Source organism: Apodemus sylvaticus, chromosome 12 (assembly GCF_947179515.1).
Source record: "Apodemus sylvaticus chromosome 12, mApoSyl1.1, whole genome shotgun sequence".
NCBI lineage: Eukaryota > Metazoa > Chordata > Mammalia > Rodentia > Muridae > Apodemus > Apodemus sylvaticus.
In genome coordinates, this window is record NC_067483.1 from 68,489,110 (window position 1) to 68,502,750 (window position 13,641).

General features: G+C 40.8%; 1 protein-coding gene across 2 annotated transcripts in view; it reads right to left on the reverse strand.

The window, feature by feature from the left end:
* Window positions 1-9,845, reverse strand: part of Klhl20 (kelch like family member 20) — a 47,189-nt gene extending 37,344 nt beyond the window's left edge. Inside the window, exons 1-2 of one of the 2 annotated variants that reach the window (XM_052200282.1) lie at window positions 9,729-9,845; window positions 8,758-8,821 (exon numbers count right to left, since the gene is read on the reverse strand). In XM_052200282.1, the coding sequence (XP_052056242.1) occupies window positions 8,758-8,780 (23 nt within the window). In that variant the 5' untranslated portion in view covers window positions 8,781-8,821; window positions 9,729-9,845. The other variant, XM_052200283.1, reaches the window with a different exon arrangement.
* Between the last annotated feature and the right edge of the window lie 3,796 nt (window positions 9,846-13,641).

Below are 13,641 nucleotides of genomic sequence, written 5' to 3' on the forward strand. Positions count from 1 at the left end.
TGATTTTTTTTAAATTTCATTTTTACCTGTTGTAATATCTCCCTTTTGTTTCTAATTATACTAATTTGGGTCTATTTGCTTCCTTTATTAATTTGGCTTATTAATTAAGATTGGTGTCAATCTTCCTAGAATATAAAGTGATTCCTAATGATACTTTGCTATACCCATAGATTAGTCCCTAGCCCAACTGTCATCAGAGAGGCTTCACACAGTCCTTGACAGAAACAGATGCAGAGACCCACAGCCAAACATCAGGAAGAGCCTTAGCTCTGCAGAACCCTGTGGAAAGGAGAAAGAAAGATTGCAGGTGCATGAGGGCAAGGATACCACAAGAACACGTCCACAGAAGTGACTGAATATTTCTTTTCCATTTAGGTTTCCATTTAGATTCCATTTAGGAATATGTATGTATATACATATACATGTTCATATACATATATGCATACAATAACAATTAGTGAAAAAAAGCCAGGAACCTGAAGAGGAGCAGGGAGGGCTATATAGGAGAGCTTGGAGAGAGGAAAGGGAAGGACAAATATTATTATAATCTCAAAATTAGTAAAAAAAAGTTGCAAAAGAAGTCAAAAGCCCAAGGATGAATAAAATAAAGATCTAGTTCTTTGCATCACTTAAAAAAAAGATAATATCACCACCCATATAAACTATCAAGGAAGCTCCTAAAATATTTATTTATTTAATGTATATGGGTGTTTGGCCTACATACATGTACCATGTATATGCCTAGTACCTGCAGAGACCAGAGGAATCAGATCCACTGGAACTGAAGAAAAAGAGAGTACTGAGTTGCCATGTGGTTACTGAGAACCAAACCCTGGACCTAAGGAAGAGCAGCCAATGCTCTTAACCACTGAGTATCCCTAGTGGTTCTCAACTGTCTTGTGTGTAGGAGATGATGGAAGAATAAACAACGTGGATAACATTGGTAAAAGAAAAAGCAAAATCAATGGTAAAGAAGGAAGACTAACTAGAAAATTCCCATACCACTGATATTAAAGGTTGAAATCAGTGTTACTGTTCCAATTTTAATTATGTAAAATTAAGATTAAATTAATTAAATAAAATAGTATTGTTGGACAATTTTTATTTTATCTAGGCATAATGTGGATAAGCTAATTTTTGTGTTACTACTTTGTTCTATTAAAATATAACATTAAATATGGTGTGGGGTGCACACCTGTAATTGCAGCACTGGAGAGGATAAGGGTGGAGCCTGAGGTACATAGCAAGGCCCAGTCAACAAAATAGATAACACTTGCTACACGCTATCATAGCATTATATACATCAACATATACAGTTTGTGTTCTGAGTACTGCATTAACAGTACTTTTTTTCTACAGTCTAAGTAAATGCTTTTCAAATTTAGAAAGTAATTCTTACGTTTATTTTTTGAAATAGTTTTGCTATGTAGCCCAGGCTGGCCTCCATCTTATAATCGTCTTGCTTTAGCCTTCTACTACTGAGATCAAAGGCATGCACCACCAAACCTGAGTGAAAGAAACTCCTGAATGAAGTCATTCTCCAATGTCCTATTCCTTAAATGTCTACTCTGGATAAACATCTTTGGGGGAATTAATCTAACGTAATAGTTCTCATCACCCACAAACAAACATCCAAAGGACCCCTATTTCCTACCTGGGTAATGTCCCTATATCACTGAAGCCAGTTCCTTGATTGTCTCCCTTAAATTTCCCGGATTAACAGAGAAAGTTTTCATTCTTCCAGTTGCTCCACCCAAAACTCCTAGGGTCTCTTCTTATCACAGGCTCAAACCCAACCATCAGCAAATGCCACTGACCTACCTTCAAATGTATCCCACAGTCTCCCTCATTCTTACTGGTCCGGCCTTCACAATAATGCTGGCTATCCCAGCCTTTTCTCAACTAGACTATTACAACATCCTTATGAGTGACGGTCTTGATTCTCCTTTTGCGGATTATGTTCCTTCACCAAACAGCAATCAAAGGTTCCTTTGGGGAAGTAAATCACATCTTTCGAGCCACTTCCACATGCAAGCTCCTCTCTAAGTGTCCAGCAGAGAGGACACAGAGCTTAGCAGCTCTCTGGAGCCTCTCCCAGCAGAGACTCTGAACCCACCTCCTGACTTCCCCTTATTCTCCAGACACAGAATTTCTTGCTGGTTTGGGGACAAGTCAAGGCTTCTTTTGCTTTAGAACTTTATTTGTTCTTCCTGAAAGTTCTTTCCCCAAATATACGTAGAGCACATTCTCTCATTCCTTTCATACATTTGCTTGATTACCAGCTTATCAGACCATCCTATATGACAAAATTCCTATTTTTATTTCTCAGAACTACGTGATATATTGGCCCTCTCCTGCAATTACAATCCAAGCTCCTAGACAGCCAATGCTTCTGTTCTCGTCTGCGTGCTGCTCTACCCCATCACCTGCATCACAGGTCTGTTAAGGAGCTGTTAATACATGAACTTTTCTTGTTGAAAATAAAGCATATCCTCCAAACAGTCTCATCTAGTTCTCATGCAAGAATGCCAGGTTTGTAATTAGGCAAATATGAGTCCAAACTAGGCTCTCACTTACTAAGCTGAAAAACTACCTAACCTGTCTTGTCTTAGCTAATGGTTTCTGTTGCTGTGATGAAACACCATGACCTAAGTGACTTGGGAAGGAAAGGGTTTGATTGGCTTACACTTCCACATTGTAGTCAATCACTGAAGGAAGCCAGGACAGGAACTCAAACAGGGCAGGAACCTAGAGGTGGGAGCTGATGCATAAGCCATGGAAGGGTACTGCCGACTGGCTTGCTCCCCATGGCTTGCTCAGTCTGCTTTCTTACAGATTCCAGGACCACCAGCCCAGGGATGGCACCTCCCACAATGGGTTGAGACCGTCCCCATCAATCACTAATTAAGAAAATGCCCTATAGGCTCGTCTACAGCCTAATTTTATTATTTTTTCCTCCCCTCTCCCCCTTTCTCCCTTTTGCTCAGGCCCCGCTCTCTGCTGCACCTTTTTTTTTTTTTTTTTTTTTTTTTTTAATTTGCTTCTCATTACAAATGGTTGTGAGCCGCTATGTGGTTGCTGGGATTTGAGCTCATGACCTCATGAAGACCAGTCAGTGCTCTCAAATGCCAAGCCAACTCACCAGCACAGCCTGATTTTATGAAGACAAATTGTTAATTGATGTTCTCTTCTCTCAGAAGACTCTAGCTTCTGTTAAGTTGACATAAAAGTAACTAGTGGCTGTCTCATCTCAGTGTCTATCATGTGTGAGTGGGGACAAGTGTGCTTACTTCATAAAGACTGATGATGTTGAAATCTGTCTGAATTAGGTTCTCTGACTCCAAATACAGAGCATTATTGTCAAAAGCTGTCTTAAACAACCATGCCAAGTACTTAAAATAGAAGTGATTTTGGAATTCTGCTCTGGGACTGCCTATCATGCTTAGGAGAAAAGAACCAAACATATAGCTACATGACTGCTTATCCTGTTCTTCTAGAATAGGAGGGCATAAGAACAGGGGTTACTGGTAGGTTGAGATATTACTTTTAAATATTCTGGAAAGGTGTATTTAACTCTACAAGTGTTTGGCTCTAGAAACTGAATTTTGTTTTATATAGTAGATCTGTTTCTCCTATTTCTGCTGTTTATTTTTGCAAATATATTTAAAAATCTAATAACCTTCCCTCTCTCATTTTCTCCACAGGGTTTTATGAAAGAAAGTATTTTTTCCCTGTATATTTTATGTTTTTTAGGTATCTGTGATGAGAAATTAGAAGAGACCTGGAAAAAGATAATTTATGCTTCTGGTGTCTTTGTCTGGTGGGATAAATGTTCTAAACAACTGAGAGGTAAGGTGGCCCACTGGAGAGTAATAAGGTGTAGAATTAAAACACAGTCTTGGGCAGAGGGAAGAATTTCCTTGGAGATTAATTTGCATATCACTTGTGGACAGTCATGAGGAGAGGTAACAGATCATGGGAGGACTGGATAAGGAGTGAAATATTTGCTGTGTAGAATGATGAAGCAATGACGAAGGATTTACAGAACTATTGTTGGATAACACTGTCAGCTAATGACATTCTATATCACAAACATGGCAGCATGGCCTCTCTGTGGCTGGTTTTATTTGACAATACTTACTATCCTAGATCAGAGAATATAAATTCCTGGATTAATCTAGAGTTGGGAAAAACATCAGAGTCAAATATTCCCAAAACCCATGACTATACTAACAACAGTATTAATTAAGTGATCATCTTCTGCTAATGTTTAATTTTAAAAACAGTTGCAATAAAAATGTTAGAAAACAATACCTTTTTACTCTAAAACATTTATAACAAAAGATTTGTGGAGTGGAATGTTTTCTTAGATGTATATACCTCTCCTTTTATACCTTTGCCTAGCAGTGTAAGGCCCTGGGTTCAATCCTCAATACTTCATTTTCTTTTTTCTGAATTTGGAAATCAACAACCTGTACTTTAAGATTTGTTGGAGCTGACACTCACTTATGGTTATAAATACATTTGAAAACACATCTGAATAGAAATTTGAATAAAAAAATTCTCAGAGCATAAATAAATAAATACTATCTCACAGTGCTGATCTGCACAACAGGATACCCACGAAACACTAGATTTCATATATAATTCCAGGAAGCCTGGCCTTCTGTTTTAAAATGATTGTTTTTATGATGTTTAATTAGGCCTACTAACATATGTGTGGGTGTGTGTGCACATGCGTGCCTGCAGAAGCCATGCCGTCAGACTCTGTTGGTGCTGGAGTTACAGGTGGTTGTGAGCTGCTTGGTACAGGTATTGAGAAGTGAACTTGAGTTCTCTCCAGTTCTTTCCATACAGAACAGTGTGTAACTGCTGAGCCACTTCTCCAGCCTCTGCCTGTTTTTTTAAAATAGAACTAGGTTATGAATTTTTTTTTAACTCCAAGATATCTTATCATTACTTACTGGATAAAAGTAGCCATGCAAGTAAACTGCCCTCCCTGTAAGTCAGAAAGAAAACAGCTCTAGAGGACGCTCAATACTTTGTCCTAACACTTCATTAGTATCTCCTCCTCCTCCTCTTCCTCCTCCTCCTCTTTTTTAATGGTTTTTCCGAGCCAGGGTTTCTCTGTGTAGCCCTGGCTGTCCTGGAACTCACAAGATTACTTATATGGATGTTCACTAGGGAATTTATTTAAAGGGTGTATATGAATGTGTATGAACTATATTAAAAAAGGAGAGGTTTATATGTACTGGTCACCAAAAATATAGAAACAAGGTCTTGCTGTATAGCCCAGGTTAGCCCCAAACTCCAAATCTTCTTGCCTCATCTCCTGAGTGTAGGGACTACAGGACTGTGTCATCATAGTGTCTCACAAGTTCATCTGTAAAATGGCAGAGAATTATAATAATGTGTGTGATATGTTGACTATAAAAAAAAAACCACAACTAAATTCTTCCTTTCAGAACTATGCAGAATCCACCTTCATTTCTAGCCAGTGCTGGACAGCAAGCTCTTGAGAGTCTGTTCTGTATGTCCTGTACATTGGCTCCTAAAAAGACAATAGAGGACGCACCAATGAGGGGCAGGATGAGCTCTCCTCCTCTCACCCGAGGTCCAGCTCTCCCCACTGCAGTAGGGGGTGAGGGACAAGGGGGCAGAGAGCATCCTCCCTGCTCCCATGCCATCCACCTCATGGCAGATGGTGGGGCTGGGTCTCCCCTGATCACACCCTCAGGGCTGGCTCATGTGCCCCAGAGTCAGCCCGTGTTCATTTTCTACTACGCACACCACTACCACTAGGGCCAACTTTAGTGTGCTGCCCAGGTGAGGTGCAGAGCTTGCTGTCCCGAGTGGAACAGCCAGTGAGATGCAGGGTCCAGCTTTCTTTTTTTTTTTTTTAATATCTGGTTTATTTTACTTAACACAATGATAACATACTTTAATTTAGGGTGCTGTAACTTATCTAGGTTGCTGCTTTTTTTTTTAATGGCTAAATATTGCTGTGTGGGTGTGTGTGGTGCACGCACACGCACGCACGCACGTACGTACGCACGCATGCTCTTCTACTTCTTCTATTCAATGGATACATCAGGTGATTATATATTGTGTGTGCTGCAATAAACGCGGTAGGACAGAAATCTCTGATGCAATGATGTAATTTCCTTTGGATTTACACACACACATATATACATTCACATATATTAATGTGATAGTTAATCAAGTGATAAGCTTTGTTTTGTTTTTAGGAATTTTCATAGTATTTTCCATAATGGGTAAAAAACAAACAAACAAACAAACAAACAAACAAAAACCTTGGGTTTTTTTTGGGGGGGGGTTGTGTTTTGAGACAGGGTTTCTCTGTGTAGCCCTGGCTGTCCTGGAACTCATTCTGTAGACCAGGCTGGCCTCGAACTCAGAAATCCACCTGCCTCTGCCTCCCAGAGTGTTGGGATTAAAGGTGTGTGCCACCACCGCCTGGCTAGAAACCTTGTATTAAAAGATGAGCCAGCCAGGATAGCTTTCAATCTTTTCTTGTCCGCAAAGCCTGCGTTCCAGCCAGGGGAAGCCAGGAGGAGCAGCTCATTCAGACAATGTTCAGTAGTCATTTAGTACTGTGCGGTTATGGTGCTGTGCATTAGGTGCTATGGGCGAACTTACAATCTGTGGGAGAGAATAAGCATCCAAATGACCACAATAAGGAATTGCTTTCATTCCAGGTTTCTTTAGCGGCAGCTGAAGACAGACCCAGCATTGCCTTGGAGAGTTTACTTCTGGGTTTCAGCAGCAGAAGGAATGGATAGGGAAATGTAACTAGAATGTAACGTAGGCAGCATTAAGTCAAAGTAAGACCAAAGAACAGTGGGGTAGGCTGGCCTCTGGCCGGGTATGATAAGAAACTATAACTCAACAACTGATGCATTAGAATTATCAACATCATTTAAAAAGTTGACAGCATATGTAATATAAATAAAGAAGAAAAGCTCCTTGGATTGAGTGATTCAGTGTATATTTTATATAGAATTACTAATAAACTAAAAACATTGCCACAGTCTGACTTTCCTTTTAAAGGGGGAATTGGGCACAAAATCTTACTCCAACCAAGAAGCTATTTGCAATTGATAGCTGCTGAGAGAGGAAAATTCAGGTTTCACTGAGTGTATCACCCACAGTCCAGGGTAGGTTCCGTACCCAGGAGTGGCTAGCCAACATAAAACATACTCCATGCTGTTGTTGTTGGTGGCAGCGGTGTGTCTGTGCGTGTGCATGTGTTTAAGAGGGGAAAAGAACATGAACTTGCATGGGTAGGGCATAGGGAGGATCTGGAAGGAGTTGGGAGTAGGGAAAGAATGTGATCAAACGATATTATATGAAACTTTTAAAAATAAAATCTAATTTAAAATATTAAGTTCTTACTTTAGCAATTACATAAGATAAGGCATATATGGCAACTGAGGATGAGACAAAACCAGTGGTTTTTATAATCATGCTAGACAATGAAGTGGGAAAGTATTTAATATGTGCGTGGTTAGTTTCTTCTAGTTTGTTATAATCGAATACTTTCTTACTATAGGGTAAGACATAAGTAATGTGTCACCTCTATGTTGTCTTTTCAGTTGGACATCTTAAAGCATTAGTGAACATTTACTAATACTGTATCATGGACACATACACCACCAAAGTTAACTGGACAAGAGAAAGTAGAACAGTTCAAAGCCAGTTGATGTATCAAATCTGGAAAAGGACGCAGATGCTGACTCTTTACCTGAACTTGATTGTGAGCTCTTGCTGCCTCTGCCTGTAAGGAGCTGGAGACTTACACGTTTGCACGGCCGTGTCCAGCCCTAAGTCCTTATGATGGGATGCCTCTGCTATGTAAGGGTCTCTGTGCTGCTTATCTTTGATGTTAAGTAACATATGACAAAACAGAGTTTGATAGCCATGATACAAGTTTAAACAATGAATAAATAGAACTGGCTTGTTTCAATAAAGATTCTAGTACAATTTCTTAGACAGATTGAGAAAAGGCATTAGTAAATTCTAGAGGAAGACAGACTGGAACTACATACTTTTCTATTTTTCTACATCTATTTTTGTCCTTAATCTTCACTGTAATGCAGCTATTTTAGTAAGTATATTATTGAACACCAATAAAATAGTCAAACCATAACTAGGAATGCAGTACAGCGTCTTACAAATATTACTTTTCCTTGGCAACAGAATCCTCCATATTGTACAGGATATTAAATTTATAGAAAGCTCACAAAGTATCTTAGTACACTTAAAGGTTATGTGTAACAAAAAATTACTATGCAAAGAGGCAGATTTAAATATTAAGAACGAGAAAATCCAAAATCTTTAGAAATCGAACTCCTACATTCCATTATAAAGCTGTGGGGTATGGTGGGGAACACCTTTAATTCAGCACTTGGGAGATAGAGGCAGGTGGATCTCTGAGTTTGAGGACAGCTTGGTCCACATAGCACGTTCCAAGACAGCTAGGGCTACATAAGTTCTTGTTTCAACAACCAACCCCCAAACCCCAAACAAACCCCCAAACCCCAAAACAATACAAAACACAACCAAATAAAAGAAGTTGCTAATTTCTGACATTACTAGTTTACTTGAAACAAGAATGATTAATTCCAAGCAGGATTTGTTAAGATTTTTGAATAAATAATTTTAAACGATGGCACTGTTAGTAGGCACTAAATTTCAATCACTGAAATCAATGTTTCTTATTCTTAAAAGGCTTACCTGCGCATTGGCTTCCCTTCCATGCACCATGAAAAGTATCCTTCACCGTATTCTAAAGCCGTACCTTCAACAAGAGAAAAGTAGTAGCTTACTGAAAACTGTTCAATTTCTCCAGCAACTTGTATAATCATTTCACTCATTTTGTCTGTAATCAGCAATCTTACATGCTAATATATTTTTTTGCATAGATGCATACTCATAACGTGATGCCTTTAAGATGACTATCATTAAACTAAAGATGCTAAGGTGATAGATTATAAGTGAATGTGAAGGTTAGTGGGAAAGTAGGATCAAAGTTAAGTCACGATCGCTAGTCGGTGTTGTTTGTTCAAGATGCACTGGGGAGTTTTTTGGTTTTTTTTTTTTTAACTTCGCCATCAAGTATATGTGCAGAGTAATCACTTGATACCCACAGCAGTACTAATTTAACGACTCGATAGGAAACGCCTTGTTTTAGCACTGGATCTGAAGGTTGTTAACTTATTCTGAAGTGACAAGCAGGCCGGAGGCGGTTGCCTTTAAAAACAGCTCCACTTCCGACCAGCCCGGGCAGCTTGAACAAGGGCGGGGAAAGTAGTTCTACAACTCTCCCAAGCTCTCGTCTTAGTCGCCAAATTTTTGTTCACCACCGGGATCTTGCTGGCTTCCCGAGGTAAAATGGGAGGCATAGTGCTCGCCCCCTTAGAATTCCAAGTGAAGCTGTCCAGGATGCGGAGCCCTAGCGCCCCCAGAAAGCATGGCACAGGCTTCCCCTGGCTTCACGACACCTCGGCCGGCCAGCATTAGCGCAGTCTGGAGCCCTGCAAGGCCCGACCACGGAACCCTGCAGTCCCAATGAGGCGCTGACAGACAGGCAACCTAGAAAGCACTGCTCTGACCTCACTGGGCGGTTCGGCAAGTTGAGATCATAGATCTGCAAAGCGGGACCTGAGGCTCTGCTCTCCATCCAGTGCTCTAAGGCTCTGACTTACTGGCTTTGACACTTTTTTCTCTGCGGCACCCTTCTCTGCCTTCTCCGCCCTCTCTGCCTCCACCTCTTGAGCCGCTAGCGCAGGCAGGATGCGGCTCCCGCAGCTATTTCCTTTCCCTGCACCCGCCCCTATCCAGAAACAGGAAGCGGTCCGTTCGCTAAATCCTTCCCACGGAACTACACATGTTCGGGCAAGTGGTTCCGCACAACTCCGGAAGTAGCCTTTTGCTGAGCGTTTCCCAGAATTGCTACCGTCAATCTATCTGAGATATATTTAGAAAGCAACCACCGCCCAGCTAGCCATTGATTCATTCTTAACCTATACCCACTGTAATCTGGCTTGTCCTTCAACGACTTATATACTAAAAAAGAAAACCCTCACCTCATACATATTTCATTTTATAGACTTTTAATTAGAAATAGTGTCCCGTTTGTCATGTATAAAGTATATAGAATCCAAGGTTTAGTTGTAAACAAAATAAAGATTTTTGTTTTGTCAAAATTCTTGAGGAAGTAGACATTATAAAATTAAAACACAAATTGCATGGTTGCTTAAGTACAATATCAGTATAACTGAAAGTGATATACAGGGTTAGCATTAGGAAAATATGTAGCAGGGAACCTATATCTGGTCTCAGTGATAGGGGAACGTATGGTTGGCAGCACTTAAGATATTTCTCAGTGTTCTTTGTCCCCAGTAATTGGTACCTTATTCATGTAGCCATCTCCTTTTTTACCATTGCGATGTGTTATAATGTATTAGGAGGGGGTGTGGTTTTCCAACATGAGGTGCTATGTTGTTTGGACATTTCAGTCACCAGAATGAGATCAACAAATTTCTTTTCTTAATAAAATATATAGTCATAGCTATTTTGTTATAACAACACATAGATTGCTATACTGGCTGGTTTGTGTGTCAACTTGACACAGGCTGCAGTTATCACAGAGAAAGGAGTTACAGTTGGGGAAGTGCCTCCATGAGATTCAGCTTTTCTCAATTAGTGATCAAGGGAGGAGGGCCCCTTGTGGGTGGTACCATCTCTGGACTGGCATTCTTGGGTTCTATAAGAGAGCAGGCTGAGCAAGCCAGGGAAAGCAAGCCAGTAAGAAACATCCCTCCATGATCTCTGCATCAGCTCCTGCTTCCTGACCTGCTTGGGTTCCAGGCTTGACTTCCTTTAATGAAGAACAGCTGTGTGGAAGTGTAAGCTGAATAAACCCTTTCCTCCCCAACTTGCTTCTTGGTCATGGTGTTTGTGCAGGAATAGAAATCCTGTCTAAGACAATTTCTGTGCTGGAGAAACAGTAGATCTTTGTCCTGGTGCTAACTTCATGATATCAAGCAAATGCTTTATTCTAACTTTAGTTTTCTTATCTATATGCTGATATTTCACTCCTCACAACTTTCTGAGTCAAGAGTTATTTGTAGAGGTGGGGAATATAACTCAATTTTCAAAGTGTTCATCTTGTATGCGTGGAGCCCTGGTTTTGATCCCCAGCAAAGTCTTATTGGAAGTTCTGAGGTTGTGTTTGTAAACCTTTCCTGGGGATATGTAACACACTGTATTAGTCAGGGTTCTCTAGAGTCACAGGATATATGGGTAGTCTTTATTTTGTCAATGACTTACAGTCTGTAGTCCAACTCCCCAACAATGGTCAGCACTAGCTGTGGATGGAAGTCCAAGGATCAAGCAGTTGCTCAGTCCCATGAGGCAATCAGGCAAAGGAGAGTGAGTCTTCTTCCAATGTCCTTATTTAGGTCTCCAGCAGAGGGTGTGGCCCAGATTAAAGGTGTGTGATACATGCCTTTAACCCAAGATGACCTTGAACTCAGAGATCTCCTTGTCTTAATCTTCTGGAATTCATAGCCACTATGCTTCAAGATCTCCATGCCAAGATCTGGGTCAGAAACTTGTATCTCTGAGCCTCCAGATTAGGATCATAGGTGAGCCTTCCAATTCTTGTCCCCACCCCCCACACTCACAGACAGGGTTTCTCTGTACAGCCTTGGCAGACCAGGCTGGCCTTGAACTCAGAAATCTGCCTGCTTCTGCCTCCCAAGTGCTGGGATTAAAGGCGTGCGCCACCACTGCCCAGAGAGCCTTCTAATTCTTGATTGTAGTTCATTCCAGATATAGTCAAGTTGACAACCAGGAATAGCCACTACACACACATTATCTAATCACCCTAGATAGGGAACCCACAACAGACCATACATAGTACAGGCATACCCAAAGTATGACTTGGTGAACCAATGAATTTTTATTGGGATTACTTTTAGAAATAAGGGAAAGGGATTACTCACAAGAGCAGAAATGACAGCTGAACCACCAAGATCGACACCAGCATGTGGTGCACGAGTGACAGTGAACAAATGTGGGAACCTAGAGCTCACTGCACAACCTGCAGGCAGCTCAACAGGTTGGAGAGTGTCCTTTGCTGGGTGCCTCAGTTAATCTAAACCTTTCCCAGACATCTGGGTTTGCTTCTGCTGCTTCCAGGCAGTTGGCTTGGTTTGGAGCACTTCTTTGTACCTTTTCTTCTCTGAGAGTCTTCTTTGCAACTCAGCTCTTCTGTCTTCTTGGCAGCTGGACTCATCTAAGGGTCTTTGCAGTTCTGCGTTCTTCAGTCTGAACAGAACTGTTGGCTTTTTTCCCTTCCTTTGGCAGTGAGCGCCCTAGTGAATCTATTCAGTTTCCTTAAGCTATTTTGAGTAGTTAACCTTCCTCTTTAAGGAACTTCTCTGTAGGATGAGATGTTTCAATCCTGGAGGAACTGTTACACAACAGATTGTAATGAAATGTTGGAGCCTCAAATTGACATACTAAGGGTTGGATCATTATACCCTACAACATCAAATGTGTTTGATGTAAATAATGGAAGTACACAAATAGAATAAGAAAAGATGAGTGCATTTCTTGAGTAGAGAAACACTTCCTTGACCATAGCTGATTTTTAAAAGGCATGTAGACTGGGGAGATGGATCAGTGGGTAATGTGTTCATGGTACAAGCATGAAAATCTAAGTTACTGGAATGGATACTTATTCTAGGTGTGAATTTACCTTTTCTGGATGCAATGCTGCCGCCAAACCTCCCATCCATGGCAATGCAGAGTGTTTTACCCATCATCATAGTATTCCACCTAGAATTTCTTCTTCCCAGTGACTTCACTTTACACAGAAGTGTACCAGTGTACTCATGGAATTCACTGTTGTGAGCTTGCACTCTACCATCCTGAAGCAATTGGCTTGATAGAGTGATAGAATGGCCTTTAAAGAGCACAATTACCGTGACTATATGATAGCAGTAGCCTGGGAGCAGAGTGAGCAGTATTTCCCACATGGCTGTGCACACACCAAGTCAGCGTCCAATACATGGTACTTTTCCTCCTATAGTCAGGATTCTTAGGTCCAGGAATCAAGAGGTGGAAATGGCAATGATAGCATAGCCTGCATTGCTATCATCTAGGGTTCTCTAGAGGAACAGGAGTAATAAAGTGAATATATATTACAAAGCAGTAAGCAAGATAGAGATTTGGTGTAATGACCACGTCACACCCCTTACTCTTTCTTAACTCAAGAGTAAGAAAGGACTGTCTTACCCACTTTATGTCTACAGTATAATTCTTCCTTATCGATCTTCCAGTTCCATAGTTGAAGAGGTCCTTACTTCCTCCTCATTCATCACCACGGACTCTGCAGCATGCCTGGACAACTAGGTTATCCTTTGGCAAACCTCTGATACCAGGTGGGAGGGGAAAAGAGAGGAGCCTGTTCAAAGCCTAGGCATTGTCCACACAGCTGCTGAAACCTCTGCAAATGCAGGACTTTTAGAAAAGAAGGGGTTTTGAACTCTTCTTGAAAATAAAGGCACTTCAAATAAAGGCTTCCTACCAAGTTCAACTAGGGATTAG